Source organism: Balaenoptera musculus, chromosome 4, assembly GCF_009873245.2.
Source record: "Balaenoptera musculus isolate JJ_BM4_2016_0621 chromosome 4, mBalMus1.pri.v3, whole genome shotgun sequence".
NCBI lineage: Eukaryota > Metazoa > Chordata > Mammalia > Artiodactyla > Balaenopteridae > Balaenoptera > Balaenoptera musculus.
Window position 1 is genome coordinate 46075022 of NC_045788.1, and position 16891 is coordinate 46091912.

A 16891-nucleotide genomic window follows, 5' to 3' on the forward strand; every position below is an offset into this window, starting at 1 on the left:
AGTAAACTTCTAAATTTCCTAACCACCCAGCTAGGTGTGGTCATAAATCTAAATTCTTGCCAATGAGATGTAAATGGAAGTCTTATGTAGGACTTTCCAAAAGGTTACTTTAAGGAAGCTGAATCAGCTGGAAATAACTCCCCACCCCCTGCTCCACTTTTTACCCCTTCTAGACAACAACTTAGGACAAAATAGCAGCGGCCATCCTACATGCTGAAGTGACCTTGATAATGGAAGGCAAGCACTAGGATGATGAAACAGAAGATAGGAACCTGAGTTTCTGACAATACTGACTCATAATACTACTACTCCTGGACCACTTACCTCCAGAATTTTTTATGTAAAGAAATAAACTTTAAAGCAAAATAATTTCACATATCAGGACGTCAGTTCACCATTAAAAGGAGGGGAGTAATTATCTCTAAGGAACTTCCAGTTCTAAAATTCTCTACATACCTTAGCATATAAACTTAAAAGAGAAACCTAAAATGTATTGGTATTATTAAGTCCTGGAAAATTCCTCAAATAAAAAAGCAACTATATCTTCTCTAGATACGAAGAATGGTATCTTCCATTTATCAGTAAAACTATGTTTGTTGCTACTGACTATAACTCATTAAGATATTTTTGTGCCTGCTCTTCTGGCTGCCTAAAATGTGCTAATCCCCAACTCTTCAACACTCTAACCCTTATTTATCTCTTTCAGATGTTAGCATATATGTCTCTTTTTCCAGTGAGGCCTGTCTTGGCCCCTAAAATAGGTCCCAACTGCTATTTTATTTAACACACTTTAAAAAAAAAAAAAAACTTCCTAGCACTTACCACAATTTTTCATTTATATAATTACTTGTATTCTTTTGTTCAATGTCTCTCTCTCCCACTATAGTGAAACCTCCAGAGGAGCAAAAAATAAGGGTTTTTCCCTCGATGTTTTATGTCCAGGCCTGGCACAATGCCTAACACATAGATGGAGTCCATTTATGTAAGTACTTATTATATGAAGGAACAAACGAATGAATAAATGAAGCAAGCATTAAGGAACTGCAGAGATCATATGAAGCAATGTTTACCCACTTACCTCATTAAACACAGGATACATGACTGCATAGAGGGGCATAGAAACCATGGAAGTGGTCTCAGCTTCATTCTTCATCTCTTCCATTGTCATCCTCATTCAAAAGCCAACTACAGTAGAAAAAGCAGTGCTAAAATGCAGAGGAATCTTCATTCACTGCAGCCTTTCTTCTCTTTTTTGTGATAAAAGAACAGGGCACAAAACATATGCTGACCTGGTTAAAGGGGAAGAAAGAACAGAGATTTACTATGTTAGAATTAATAATAAAAACTTAAGGTGTTTAACATTTTCATTAAAATACTTTTGCTAATTGTTCATTGATTTTTGTCACCTAAAAAATAACCAAAACATAGCAAGCATCAAAGATTTAAGGCAAAATTTTAAATTCTACCAAATGTGATCTATTTGGGAAAAAAATTGACCTAATTTATTAATTAAATAATTCACTTAATATTATTTAATTTTGCCAGTGTCATTTTTTGAATCTCTGTCCAAATCTGACACAGAGACTAAGAAGAAAAACCCACAGACACTGGTAGTTTGGAAATAAAATATCAAGAATTCAACAATATAAGAGAGAAATTTTGCTTTGAGGAGTTGAAGAAATGTGTTGCTTTTTAAGAGAATGCAACTGTATTTAATTCCTTTGCTAGGCTGAAATATGAGCCTAATTATAAAGTGAAAGAGTAACAGTAGTAACATACCTATATATTAAATGATATATAATATATATGTTAAACAAAAAGCCATTAATTTTGAATAATTTCTACCATTTATAAAGCATTTTCAGATTATAAAACATATTTCACATGCATTTAGTCCTCCTAATAACTTACCTTAGAGTAACTGTCATTCTAATTTTACAGATGAAAATGTAGACTCAGAGATGACAAATAACTTGCCAAAGGTCACACATGCAGAGGCCTGTGACTTGACCCTGTGCTCTGAATCCAGATCTGACACTCCCAAATCAGAAAATAAAGTATGAAGTGAAAACCCAGAACTTCATCTACCCAGGAAAATGCCCGAAAGTTATTCATTCACTGAATAAATATATGTTTAGCACTTACTACATGCAAGATACAATGGGGGATGAAAAAGATGTGGTCTTAATCATTAAAACACTATCTGAGCCAGACTGTGGAAGACCTAAGCAGTTTGAAAACTACAAAGGCCAGTACTCATAGCTTTAAAAACTTCCAATAACCTGTCCCGTCTGAGAACTGTTTACTATTCTTCCATATAGCCCTACCAGTGAAGGGGAACTCAACACCTACAAAAACAGTTTAGCCTTATTTCTGGTAGTTCTAAACATGGAAAGTCTTTCCTGTTTCTGAGCTTAAATCTGCTCCCTGACTTCACAGAACCAAATAATTAAATAAATAATGAATAAATAAAAGGAAGAAAAGGCCAATTCCTAAATTTTATTCTATAGGACAGGAGAAAATCATTACCTAATGAGACAATTGGTACTTAAGTAGACTGTTTTGGTCATAGCATTAAGGAAAGAATGGAGGAACAGAAGTTGAAGGCAAGGAAAACTTAAGAAAACTAGTGTATCTAGATCAATAGGACCTGAATAATAAGCAAGAGCAAGCAGATAAATATCAATTCTAGCCCTGCTGTTCCTATTTGATTACTTAATAAGCCATTTGGTAATCTGCTTTTCCACTTAAAAATTAACTGTGAATACCTTTTCATAATCAACTTGGAATAAAGAAGAGGGGCTGAGATGCTGTCAAAATGAAAATGATGGATACTGGATGTACAGTATAAGCAGTAAATAAAAAGCATCAGTATCTATGAAAAAAGAAAGTGAAAAATAGCAGTACAGGGCCAACAACAGAACTTGAAGAGCTATTTCACTGGATGACAGAAAAAAAAAATCTTTTGTTTATTTAATAAATATTTACTGACTATCTACACAATATTAGGCCTGGTACTAAATAGAGAGCAGTGAACAAGACAAGACCTCAGGGAGCTTATACTATGGAAGGAAAGACAGAAAATGAACAACTGTGAAAACCACACAGTAGGATGCTGTCCTACTACGGGAGAACTGGATGAGAGGACCAGCATCACAAAAACCGGGTGTTTCAGAGAAGGTGGTCAAAAGTTTTAGATGCTCTTGAATATGGACAATAATGTAAAAAATTTTTTTAACTTGATTTCTTGATGAGGTCAAAAGTAACACTCAAAGAGTACTGTCACTTGCATACTGGGAGAGGTCACTGGCATACTGCAGGGGCTGAGGTGGTGAGGTGGTGAGCTGGTGAGAGAGGAGTCTTAAGTTCTCAAGGATCTCAGTAAAACGGAAGTGAAATATTAAAGGAGATAAAACACTGAAGTATGCTCAATGGGATCATTTTTGTCTTTCACTCGTTTGAACACATGCCTATCCCTGCATAAATAAAGGCAGACAGAGTTGAAGGGATCAGTAAAGTGGCTAGAGTCACTTTCTGAATTCCTGCTGATACCCACCTATCTACCCCACTAAACCTGCTCACTTAATTTTCACTTTTTTAAATACTGGCATGGAATTTAAAAAAAAAAAATTTTGTGTAATAAGTAGCATTGTACCACCTCAGAAAATTTTCACTTAAAATATTTATGATTTAAGTCAACTGTCTCTCCCTCTGTATATATATATATTTATTTTTATACATATAAATATATATATATTTATTTCTTGCCTCTAGAACTAACTTTACAGGACTATCAGCTACTATTTGTCATATTAAAAAGACAATATTATAGCAACATTATGGGCTACATAGGTGGCTGGCCCACTCCACACTTAACCACCTTTTTAAATATTGTTCCTATGGGAAAATGTTCCAAAGAACCAATTTACATCTAACCTTTTCAGAACACACGTTCACAAGCTGGGGCCAAACACAGTTTCATTAGTGTTTACATGAGATTAAAAATCAACAATAAGGCTTTTTAAATATTAAATTGTTCTGCCAATTTTAATTCAACTTCAAGTTAAAATATGCTGTCATTCCTTCTACATGCTTCTTCATTTGAAACGGTTTAATGGACAACCTGCCAATTACTCCAAGCCACTCCAATGCCAAACTCAGTCTTAGGAGTTTCTGCCCTGCACTACCCAACCAACCCACAGGAGTCTGTTCATTTAAAGAACTATACTTGGGTGTATCTTAAGGCTCAGAATCAGCATTTCCTGAAACAGCCTCATTTTACTCCATCTGGGCACAACAGAGCCAAAGCTATTTACTCACGAAAAAAATGAGTGAACAAAGGGAAGTTCTTGGTATTGATGTATGCAGTTCTTGGGGAGAAACAGAAGCTTCCCAAGTAAAGTAAATTCTACACCTAAAAAATATTTGTAGGCAGGTCTATTTGCCTTGTTTTTCTCTATAGTGAAATCTAGTACTTAGTTCCCTTACGTGGTCCTAAGTTCTTAATAATCCCTTTAATTTCCCTCCATAAAGAGGGGAAGTTTTATTTATTTTTGTTGGATCTCCAAACTGTCCATAATATTTAGCTAAAAGAAGTTTGTTTATTCTAGCAGTAAACAGAACCCATGAGTTCATGTTACAGTTTACAAGTGTAGTTCTTTTTTCCAATAGCCATTAAAGTCAGCATAGCAGGTACATAGTAGACACTTTATGAATGTTTGTTGAATGAATAAATCAATGAGATAAGAGATGGGCAATTGATAAGTTGAATCAGTCTTGCTAATATTTCTCAAATATCAAGCCTAGCAAAACAAAAACAGACACAGAAATCTAAATAATTTTATTAACAAAGTCTGGACCCAGTTACATTTACCAGTTTTTACTTCTTTTGGCTATCCCAAGCTCTTCTTACCATAGTAAGCTAGGAGAATATAAGCATCAGATAGCTGCAAATAAAACCAGAATTCCAACAGAAATTTACATGAAAACCAAATAAAACCAAAGAAAATAAAACAGAGATTATAAATTCTAATGTCTCAATTTTATTAAGGCTACCAGGACATGATCCTAGGGACATAACTGCTGTATAATTTAATAGTTCACAAAATTCTCAAAGTGCAAGCATTTCCAACATTGGTTAACCTTGCTTTACACATAAGAAAGATCCTAAAAATCACCCAACTTTTAGCAGAAAGCAAAACTTTTTCTACGAGAAAAAGTGGAAGAGTGGTGCAGTTTCCAAATGTTGGATGACCTAAGGCATCACAATCACTTCAGGGCCTATTAAAAACACAAATCCCCAAGACTACTCAATCAGAATCTCCAAGAAAGGGTCAAGGAAGCTGTATTTTAACAGCCAGCCTAGATGATTCTTGTGAACAGAACCGGCTGGAAATCACTGGTATGGAAAGAACAGTGGCTAGAGTGAGAAAAAAGAGCTGCTAAGGCCAGTCTTGAGACATAGGTAAAATTAAGTTTGACTCAGTACCTGAGACAGGGGTTTTTGGTCCTGACTTTGTAGAAGTTTCACTTAATCACTGACCTTGTTTCCTCATCAGAAACAGAAAGGGGGTAAAAATTATATCATCTTAAAGGCCATGGTACTCTAAAATTCAGTGATAATAAAATTTTATTACTGGTATCTCCTACAGGTTCCAAAGTAATCTCGTGGGAAATTTTTAAAAAAGAAAAAGATCTCATCAGATCTTAAAAAAATTCACTAATTCCAATAAGGAGATCCTCTTCAATAGTTGGTTGATTCAGCGTTTCAAATAACTGACAACCCCTTGCTTTCTCTCAAGCATCCGGCATCACGAATCACACCCAGAAACTAATTTATTCCAAAGTGGGTATAGATCAGTCTGGCCACTTCACATAGCTGGAAAAGTGGGCATCTGATATCACAACCTACCTTTTAGGGCCTTCTCATGCTAAAATATTGTAGCCACTTCCAAACAAGAGATAAAAGGTTTAGAGGAGGAAGCTAGGAAAAAGGCAGGCAGAGGAACAGGGTAAGTAAGAGATCCTACTTAGACCAAAATGAGTTTGAACCTTCAGGATACACCTACATCTCTCTCCTTCCTCTGCAAATTATATTTTCTATAATTCAAGGTCCTCCATTCTACAGTTTTCTTCTTGAATAAGGTAATGTGGAACTCAGCCTCCCTGAACATGCACTGCTGTCAGCTTAGTATTGATAGAATTTTGCATTTAGGGACCTCTAGGAACAATCTCTTCTTAATGGTAGGTGTAATGTATTAATTTTGCCACTGTATTTGTTTATATGTATCAATTTTTTCTAGGCTTCTCCAAAATAAGAAATGCACAATTGTGCAGATATGTGAAAGGAGTGTAAGAACGATCTGAAAACATGGGCTCAAATCCTGTCATTATAAACCATCTTGTCTCTGAGCAAGTCACTTGACCTATCTATGCTTTAGTTTTTTAAGATGGACCAAAACTGAGCTGTATACTTGAAAGTGATATAATTAGACTGAAAGATGAAGTAATTTCTAAATCAAACCATAAAGCCTCTATATTAAATCACTTTAATTTACTAAGTTACTAAGCACCGTATTTTTGCAGTTTTAAGTAACTATTTAAAGAAAGTATACATTCTGCAAAGAATTATCACTTCACTGGAAGATCTGACCTCAGTCAGATTTGTAAAGGCACCTCCTCTGTTATACCACAATTTCCAGGAATCGGATACCACCAACTGTTTTTTGTTTTTTTTTTTTTAAAAACAAGCTCAAAAAGATATAATCTCTAATATCTCTGTAAACATGACGGACCAAACAAGCATTTACTGAGTTATTAATTAAGAAATAATAGAGGTTCTAACTAAAACAACATCTGAAAATTAAGATGTTTTTGAAAATAGGTAACACTGGCAAATTAGCACACAATGACCCATGAAGGAAAAATGCCTAAATGTAAAATTTAGCAATTTAACTCCATTTACTTTATCATTCTTTGTTAAACTCCATATAGCTTTCACAGACAAGTGTTCCTTAACTATTAAGCAGATCTGGTTCTAAACATATACTTATAAATCAGTCATTTAAAACTTACTGTTTATTTTTCTATAGAGGGTTAAGTGAGGGTTAAGGTTCTAAGAAAGACTTCAAAGTTCACAATGTTACCTAAAGGAAAATAGTAATAGGGCTGTTTGAATTATACAGTGCCCACCCTCCCAATCCAGTTTCACTCACTTGAGGTCAACTGCGGTCCAAAAATTTTAAATGGAAATTTCCAGAAATAAACAATTCATAAGTTTTAAACTGCTCGCCATTCTGAGCAGCATGATGTAATCTCACACCCTCCAGCCTGAGACCCCCCCCAACCATAGATATCGTCTGCTCCCAACATGCAACCATTGACATCATCATGCTTGATGATCCTCCTTCTGACGTATCATCAGAAGGTTACTAGTAGCCTAACACTACATCAAAATGCCTACATCATTCACTTCGCTTCATCTTATCACTCAGGCATTTTATCACCTTGCATCATCACAAGGGTAAGTATAATACAATAAGATATTTTGAGAGACCACATTCACATAACTTTATTACAGTGCGTTGTTATAATTGCTCTATTTTATTACTAGTTATTGTTGTTAATCTCTTGCTGGGACTTCCCTGGTGGTCCAGTGGTTAAGACTTCACCTTCCAATGCAGGGGGTGCAGGTTCGATCCCTGGTCGGGGAGCTAAGATCCCACATGCCTCGTGGCCAAAAAACCAAAAACATAAAACAGAAGCAATATTGTAACAAATTCAATAAAGACTTTAAAAATGGTCCACATCAAAAAAATCTTAAAAAAAAAATCTCTTCTTAATTTATAAATTATACTTTACCACACTTATGCATGTATAGGAAAAAACAGTATATAGAGGGGATGGTACTATCTGAGGTTTCTGGCATCCACTAGGGGTCTTGGAACCTATAGTCAGAAAAAGGGGGGGCCTACTATACTTAGTCAACATTAACAGCACTGTCATTAGTGAGGTAAGTGACAAGCATAGTGATTCTAGAACCAGACTCACTTGGAATCAATCCTGGATCTACTACTCACTAGTTCTGTGACCTGGGGCAAGTTATCTAACTTCTCTGTGCTACAGTTTTCTCATCTATGAAATGAGAATAACAATAGTATCTGTCTCTTAAGGTTGTGAAGATTAAACAAGTTATTACAGAAAAAGTGTTTAGAACAGTACATGGAACACAGTAATTATTTAATATTAGCTATTATGATTAAGTACATTTAAATCTAGGATGACAAGATCTCTTTCTAGAGGTCAGGTCCTCTGTACAATCAACCATCTAGCCAGGGGAGTCAAGGACTCTTGAAAACCAGATAAATGGGGGAAGATAAGTGACTGTAAACCTTAGAACAGCAGAACTGTTTTGTTTTTCAAATAAATTCTTTTATCAAATCCTAAATGTGAGATAAAACACACTAAACTGTTCATTCATTCAATACATGTACTAAGTAATAACTATGGTTTACCAGCCCTTCCTCTCACAGGAGCACTTGAACACCTCTCTCCACAATTTGAGAATCACTGCTCTAGGGACAATCACTACACAAGCATTATGAACAAAGCATTATAAGAACAAAGGTGAGTGGTCCGAATAGTAAGGATAAGGACTGGCAAAAGATATCTGGACCCAGATTTTTTCCATAATTCAGATAGTTCCAGATCTCAATTTCTCACCAGTAAATTTATCTGTACTGTTGTCACATGCTCATGCATTTAAGAAACCTAAACGTTAAGACCCTAAAATTTTAAAGAGATAACAGCCATTAGTATACATTACTATATATTATCTAGTCCAATCTCCAAATTTCACAATTTAGAAATAAAAGTCCCCAGAAGTTCACATTAAGAAACTAGTCACAGATATTTTAAACAAATATGCTATTGAGCTACTATAACCTATTGTACAGGACATCTTAGTCTGCCAAACTGATCTACTTCTAGGCTCACCTGCCCTGCTCTTTGCGTCCTCCACTGGTCCCACGGCTGAGAGCCAAGACCCCCAGACTCCACGCAGAGTGTCTGGAGATGGAAGCCAGTGGGAATGTGGCTCTGATTCAAGGTCGCCCTAGGGTACCCAGCAGCACAAGTGTGTGGATCTTCCATGTGCTGCTGCTGAGACCTCTGGCTCACTCACTTTAAAAGTTACCTGCATCACGTCAGTGTAAGAACTTCCATATGTGGGGGAGTAGTTTCTTAATACAAAAATCGTAAAACGGACAAGAAGTAATTAGGTTTTTCTACAGATGGACAGTACACAGCAGTAGGTTAAGTGCTTAGATTTGAAACAAAGGTCTAAGTTTGAATTTTGCTTAGGTGGGTGATATCATCTGTTATTTAATCTCTTTCTAAACTCAATGAGAAATTACTGGAAATAACGATTGAGGTACTCACCTCACAGGATTATTAAGAGTACAAAATGCATGTGCTCATTACACTGTCTGACACACAATAAACATTCAATTCATATTATTAGTTATTAAAGTTTTATCCAAGATTCTATGAACCTGACATGGCATCAGGGCTGGAACTAGGGTGAGGCAAACCAGGTGCCTAGAGCACAAAATTAAGCTCTTACCTGCCTGACAGAGAGTGAGCGCCTTCTTAAATTTTGTACCCTAGACCCTTCCTGCCTCACCCTAGTCCTGTCCCTGCATAGCACACACAAGGATAGCCTAATACTGACATCACAATGTCATAAAGGCCACTTACATAGCATATTTTTAAAAACTTTTCTCCCCCACTTGCCAAAATGGAGGCATATATAAATTACTTGGGCCACCCAAAAAAGTTACATATATCATCCAAAGCAAATTACATAGTTTAGGAATCCTTAAAAGAATGTGATCACCAAATGCAAGCCTGCGTTAAAATTACTTTTTATTCTCTTAATGTACATAGAGCAATTTAATAAAGAAAGCCGTGGCCCAGAAGTAGGCTCAGCAGCAGAGTGAAATCAAGATGTGATCAAAGATTTTCTCAAGATAATCCATAAAGGGGGATAATCTACACAGGAAAACCAAAAGATAATAGAATCAAAAGGCTTGCTACCTCTGAATTAGCTGATGGGAAATGGGAACAACAAAAATAGCAACAACTGGCTTCTAAGACATTTCTGCACAACAGGTTCAGGGAAAAGGATACACGTCTCTTTGGTTGTGACAATCCTCAATTTTTTTTCCTATTCAAATGCCTAAATTTTTGTTAAATTCTGGTCTGAACAAAATTTAAAAGAAAACATTTGTTGGAAGGCAGGGAACAAATTTGTTCCCTTGAATGTGTTCACTTATGCCCATAAAGTTCTTAATGTAGTGGTTCATGAATTAAATAATGCCTAACTGAACAGTCATTTAGTATTTAATTGACGTACATCTTTGTATTTTCCTTTTTATTAGTATTTGTGATGTTTTAATTTCTCTAATATAATGCTGAAGCTTTCCTTTAAAACCCTTAGAAATTCAATTAAACTCAAGTTCTCATACTGTCCCTATGTTCTCTATGCTTGGAAGTACAATGTAAGGAGACTGTACCACATGGGTCAGGCTTACCTGCTCTGTAACACTTATAATCTTAGAGACCTACTACCTTACTTAATGACTCCTTACTGCCTAAGATTCTCTACAGTATGCAATGTGTATTTTCTTTACCTTACCTTATCAAATTTCTCTGCACCACAACACTGCCACAAAGCACTTAAACGTTGATAAAATTATTAGCCTCAGATGATAAATGGACTAGGTGCTAATAAGGACAAGATTCTATCATGATGATGAACTTTAACCTCACCTTTAGCTCCCAACTGATCTCAAATAAAAATTCTATTAGTCCCAGGAAGAAATAAGGGAGATAGAATGGTATCTGCTTATACCATACGTACAATTCCACCTGACCTTCACTTGCAAAACTGTAATTCATTTTTCAAGGAAGCACACCAAAATTAAGGTAGGACCTCAGAAATCTCTCAAGTTTTGAAAATACTGCCAAAATGCCAATTTTATTACCGATAAAGGCTTCCACAAGTATCTACTTCTGAATAAAAGACCATATTCAAAATGCTTTGTAATTAAATTAGAAAGCCTTGCAACAATGTGAACTGGTATAGGGAGCAGGTGAAGTCTGGAGGCCATGTCTGATTCATTTACCATTCCCAAATGCCTTTGGTTGCAGCAACCTAATGAAGTCTAAGAAGGCAGCAGATGTGTAACATCTTAGGATTTTGTCCTTCCTGAACTCCAAACTCCACTAGAGTTCCAGTTCATCCTGAAGACAGGATGGTTGAATAAAGCAGGAAGGCATGTTTCAGTGCCAGGGACCGGAAGGTAACTTAGAGAAACTATCATTTTCCCCCCTCCTATCAGCTCTGACCCAAAATTATCAAATGAATTGATGCATGTACAAGTAATTAATATATCAGAATGGCTAAATGTACATATAACGGTCTTTCCATCCCCTACTATCCACCAAATTATAAACACTGTAGAGAAGTTTTATTCCATTCTCTATTTCCTAGTACCTAGCTCAGTACTCTATATAGTCAGTCTACGTCAGCAGCAGTGTTAGAGATGTGATGATGAAAAGCCAGATATAGTCCATGCCCTTGAGGGTGTGCAGTCTTGCAGGGAAGAGAGACAATAAAGAAATACATGTTAAGCTGCCACTTCACATAACTCCAGGGAGCATACCTGTGTCATACTATATATACACTTTTCTATGCAAATTCAATGAGCATGCTGAACAATTTTTTTTGAAGAAAAAACAAAAAAGAAAGCTACTGAAATAGGTAGGTGATCATAATTCCATTCCACGCATATAAGCCCCAGAATGAAAGAGAAAAAGACATGGATCTGCTGCCCCCCCACTGCATCAGACTGAGAGCCATAGCTGTCCCTCACAATGAGCAGCTCACCACACTGTGATTCCACATAATCACACTGTGATTATTATAATGTACATATTTCTTTTCCAACATGATCTCTGAATAACAAGTTAAATACCTGACCCAGCACTCAAAGGAAAAGTAATTCTTTTCCAATGCTAGAGGAAAAATGATGTGTTGATGCTCTGTTAGTTTCCAATGTGGTAACTTCCTAAGTTTTTTTTAGAGTAAGCTTGAAGATAAGTAGTTTTTGCCTGCCACACCGACCTTAGCATCTAAGATACAACTTTTCTGTAACTGCAACTCTAACTGCCCTCCAATGGCGCTCAATCACTAACATCATTTTACTGCCGTGATTAAAAATATGGTGTGTTAACTCGGCCAGCATGGATTCAAATCCTAATTCCAGCAATAAGTGGTTGTGTGACCTCGGGGAAGTTACTTAACCTCCCTGTACTTTAGTTTTCTCATTTACCTTGGGGATAATAGTGCCTCTACATCATAGGGTCGGTAAAAAGAAGATTTAAGGCAATTTTATACATAATATACATTCAATAAATATTTGATAAATGAATGAACCAAAGTATCATTATTATGCAATCTAACTTACTTCTGGTAAGCTTATTTCCAAAGGACTGGCCTAAGTAAACAGTAGTGGCTACCACTTAATAAGCTCCACTGCTGTTACCCAATAATTCATAAGCTTGCTGATAAAAAAATCCTCTTTTCTTTCTTTCTTTTTTGTAATAGCAACACCTGATTCTAGGCAACTGCAGAGTGAGTCTGAATATTTATTTCACTTTTTGGGTGGTTAAAAAAAAAAGAAAAGATTATACATACCAAAAATGTAAGGGTGACCTTGAAAAATAAGACTAATATTGCATTACATCCAAGATGCAATTAATTGTGTAGCTAAAGTGAGAAAACTGAATTCTTCATCTTCATACAGACGAAAATGGACCACCAAACTACACTGTTTACCTTTCTGCCAATAAATTGTTTCTAACTGCTACAATAAAGATGCTTTCACTTTTTACACTGTGTGTGTGTGTGTGTGTGTGTGTGTGTGTGTATGCGCACGCGCAGATTGCTAAAACATAAATCTCTAAGACTGCAACTTTCTATAACATTTCAAATACAATAATATACACCATCGATGACACTATTTAACATCTAAATCACTTCTGCAGTTTATATTATGGAAAAAAATTGTTTATCATGGAATTAGCTTAAAATTGTTGGCATACATTACCAATCATATCAACCTTAATAACCCAACAAGATATAAGAAGCAGTACTTCAGTTTTATCTTTCACATATTAGTATGCTAGGTCAATATGAATTTTTTATCCAAGATTCAAACAACACAGTGACTTACTTTTTAAAAATTAAATTTAGGATTTATCAAAGACTTACATTTAATAATAAAAACTGGGAGCATTACCAAGTTTTTTTGTTTGTTTGTTTTTGTTTTTTTTAATATATTTTATTTTTTATTTTTATTTTTTATTTATTTTATTTATGGCTGTGTTGGGTCTTCGTTTCTGTGCGAGGGCTTTCTCTAGTTGTGGCAAGCGGGGGCCACTCTTCATCGCGGTGCGCGGGCCTCTCACTGTCGTGGCCTCTCTTGTTGCGGAGCACAGGCTCCAGACGCGCAGGCTCAGTAGTTGTGGCTCACGGGCCTAGTTGCTCCGCGGCATGTGAGATCTTCCCAGACCAGGGCTCGAACCCGTGTCCCCTGCATTGGCAGGCAGACTCTCAACCACTGCACCACCAGGGAAGCCCCCCATTATCAAGTTTTAAAGCCAAATATCAGCAATCACTTTTTGACAATATCTTGTGGAAGAGTAAATTGGTAAATTCATGAAGGCAGGCAAAGCTACAGCAACACAGAGCTGTTGAATTTATTCTATGCCATTATTACAGTACTGTGAAAGATCAGAGAATTTGTTTTCAGGACCAAAACCTAACACAATTTTTTCCTGAATTTAGTCTGCATGTTTTGAAAATAATATTTTTACTCTCCTAAGTATCTAGGTTAAAGCAAACAAGATATTACCGTGAGACTCACTGAAATATGAAAACTTTCAAGAAGCACCAACTATAAGCTCCTTTGAAATAAGTACTACTCAATTTTACAGTCACCTTGTCTAAGGCAGGTGATACTAAAGGTAAAAACTCAAAGGAAGATACTGTGGCTAAAAAATGAAACAAAACAACAAAGAAAAAAGGAAAAAGCATGAATTTTGTTGAGGACAGAATGAGATAACATTAGGGAAGAACAGAATCCTCTGAAAGTTACTTTCTTCCATGTCTGTATTCTGTTATAATGAATGTTGCTTGCAAAAGCAGGATAGTGACAAGGTCTCCAAAATGCTGTTATACAGAAATTTTGCTGTAATAGAAAATGATTCCTTTGCCATGTCCACATAGAAAACTACCCTGATTTTACAGACCTCTAAGAAAGAACAAACATCTTTCTACAATTTATATTAAACTTCTGAAAATAACTCCTTTATATTCAAAGGTAGGGAACACGTCTCCTTTATTAATTTCTGTATTTCTGCCCCTAGCATAGTGCTGGAGGCATTGTGCATGAATGCATTTACATTTGTTCATAAATTCAGCAAATAATTACTGAGTACTTAACTTTGTGTCAGACACTGTATAAGTAGTGAGGTAAGGCACATGACAAATGAGGGCCCTGCTCAGGTAGCTTACAATCTATTGAGGGAGACAGACATTTACCAAATAAGCACAGAAATAATTAAGTTCCTCTTGTGATGATGCTACAAAGAATTACAGAGTATGGTGAAGATATAGTGGGAACTTACTCTAGTTTGGGGAAGGAGGGGTCAATGGTCAGAGAAGGTTCCCCTGAGAAATAACATTTAAACTGAGACTTGAAAATTAACTAGGGAGTGGGCCAGACTTGGGAAGGGGAGGGGAAGCAGCCCAGGCAGGAGGATGTAACATGTACAAAGGTCAGGAAAGAGCTTTTGTAGGTAGTAATTGAAAAGCACGGTAAATGAGAAATGCTGGGGTTAAGGATGGAGAGCTAGATAGGACACAAAAGAAATTGTGAGCATTAAACAGAGTAAGAGGGTAACAGTATATGAATATTTAAATCATTTTAAGTCTTTTTCTCATGTAAAATAAATAATCTAAGGGAACTGAGTCTTTATTCCACAATATTAAAGATCTATAGTCAGAAGACCTGGATTATGCCTTGGTCCCACCAGTTACTAGCTACATGATCTTGCACTTAACCAATCTGAACTTCTTTATTCTTTGTAAACAGGTACCCAATTATTTTACCTACTGGGAAACACAATAATAACACAACAGTCCTGTTCTTACAGATCTTACATCCTTAAAGAAAAAAAGATCATGTATACGGGACACATCCTAAGCCCTATAAGAGATGAGGTCCAAAAGTTCACACAAGGCTCCTGCAAAACCCAAAATGACAACAAATGTGGACACTGGTGAACTGCAAACTACTATAAAAATACAAGTGTCCACATCATTCTGTGAGCCCTAAGTTATTCAGTGTGCAGAGCTCCAAAATGACCACAGTACTCCAGCATGTGACTGAAAGATGATAAATACAATAGAAACATTATCCCACCATTCCGTTACTCACCATTCGCCATTGGTGAAATATCAATACTATAATGAAGCTCGGAGATGAAGAGCAGTTGGTGTAGAATCGAACCAAGGACAAAAACTAACACTCCCTAGACAAGTGCATTATATTAATTTTACTAATTTCCAAATCTTCCTGACTTTTGGTTCAAAAGTCATTCCACAACCTCCTAACTGCATGTCAAAAATAAGAACTCATTTCTCACTTCCTCCAACAAAAAGCAAATGCTTACACGGCCATATAGAAAATACTTTCACATTCTTGCTTTACCAGAACTGACTCATATTCAGTTTATGGTCTATTTAAACTACCGCACCCTTCTAACACAGCACTGAGCCAGTCACCTCCACATAATTTTCCATTTGTTCAGTCGGTCTTCCTTCCTTGTCTACTGCATTACTTACTTATGGTACTAATTATTTCTTATTTTACTTCATTCTATAGTATCATACCTCTCTTTCATTTTAAAAGTCATATTAATTTCCAGACCATCTTAGTTTCAATCAAAGGGGAATGTAAGAGTACATCTGATCCTATAAAGTGTTTTTGCATTCAAAAGTTAAACACATTGTGGATAATTTTAATAATTTCAGAGTACATTCAAAATGCTTCATATTTAAATGGTCAACTTATACAACAGTAAACCATGACTGATTACCTGCTATCAGTAGATACCCGATTTTTAGCTATAAACTTATCAGGAAGAGATCTTGATGTCAATGAACATACTCCTAAAATTCTATTAAAGAACTGTCTAATAATATTTGTGAACTGTAATTATAATTGGTGACAACAGTGGGTAAGACTGGAACAAGCACACAGCTTTCTGCTCAATATGAAACACAAATGTCCATTTTTCCATTCTTTAATGTAAAATAAGGATGAGTTAAAACTCATAGATGATGCTAAGAAAAATAAAATATACAAAAGTCTGATGTTATTATTTACACACACACACACCACACACACGAGCCAAGAAAATGAAGGGAAGTAAATAAAAATCAACAAAAATGTGATGCTACCTCCAAGAAATGCAACGTATCTTCTTTTCTAGTAATAAGCACAACTAGAAATAAACTCTCTCTTGCTGCTGTATTATTTGAAAAAGTGTAAAATAAGTTTCGTGAAAGAATCCTAATCCCATTGTTCTCAGCTGAGAGTAAAAAAACAGAGTAAAGACTAAGGTAGGAAGGGAAAGGAGTATCTTTCACCAGTAAGGGTGAGCTGTATTGTTACCTGAATTTCTCCTGTCCCATCAACTACCCTTTAAAATGGTAGCACAGTCCATCCCTTAATATACCTCTAATAAAAGGAAAAAATAG

At 35.9% G+C, this 16891-nt stretch overlaps 1 protein-coding gene across 2 annotated transcripts in view; it reads right to left on the minus strand.

Annotated features, from left to right (window-relative positions):
* Positions 1 to 16891, minus strand: part of PDCD10 (programmed cell death 10) — a 40128-nt gene that overhangs the window by 22134 nt on the left and 1103 nt on the right. For both annotated transcript variants that reach the window (XM_036851242.1, XM_036851243.1), the window contains one exon: positions 1079 to 1289. In XM_036851242.1, the coding sequence (XP_036707137.1) occupies positions 1079 to 1174 (96 nt within the window). In that variant the 5' untranslated portion in view covers positions 1175 to 1289. The remainder of the gene's footprint in view (positions 1 to 1078; positions 1290 to 16891) is intronic.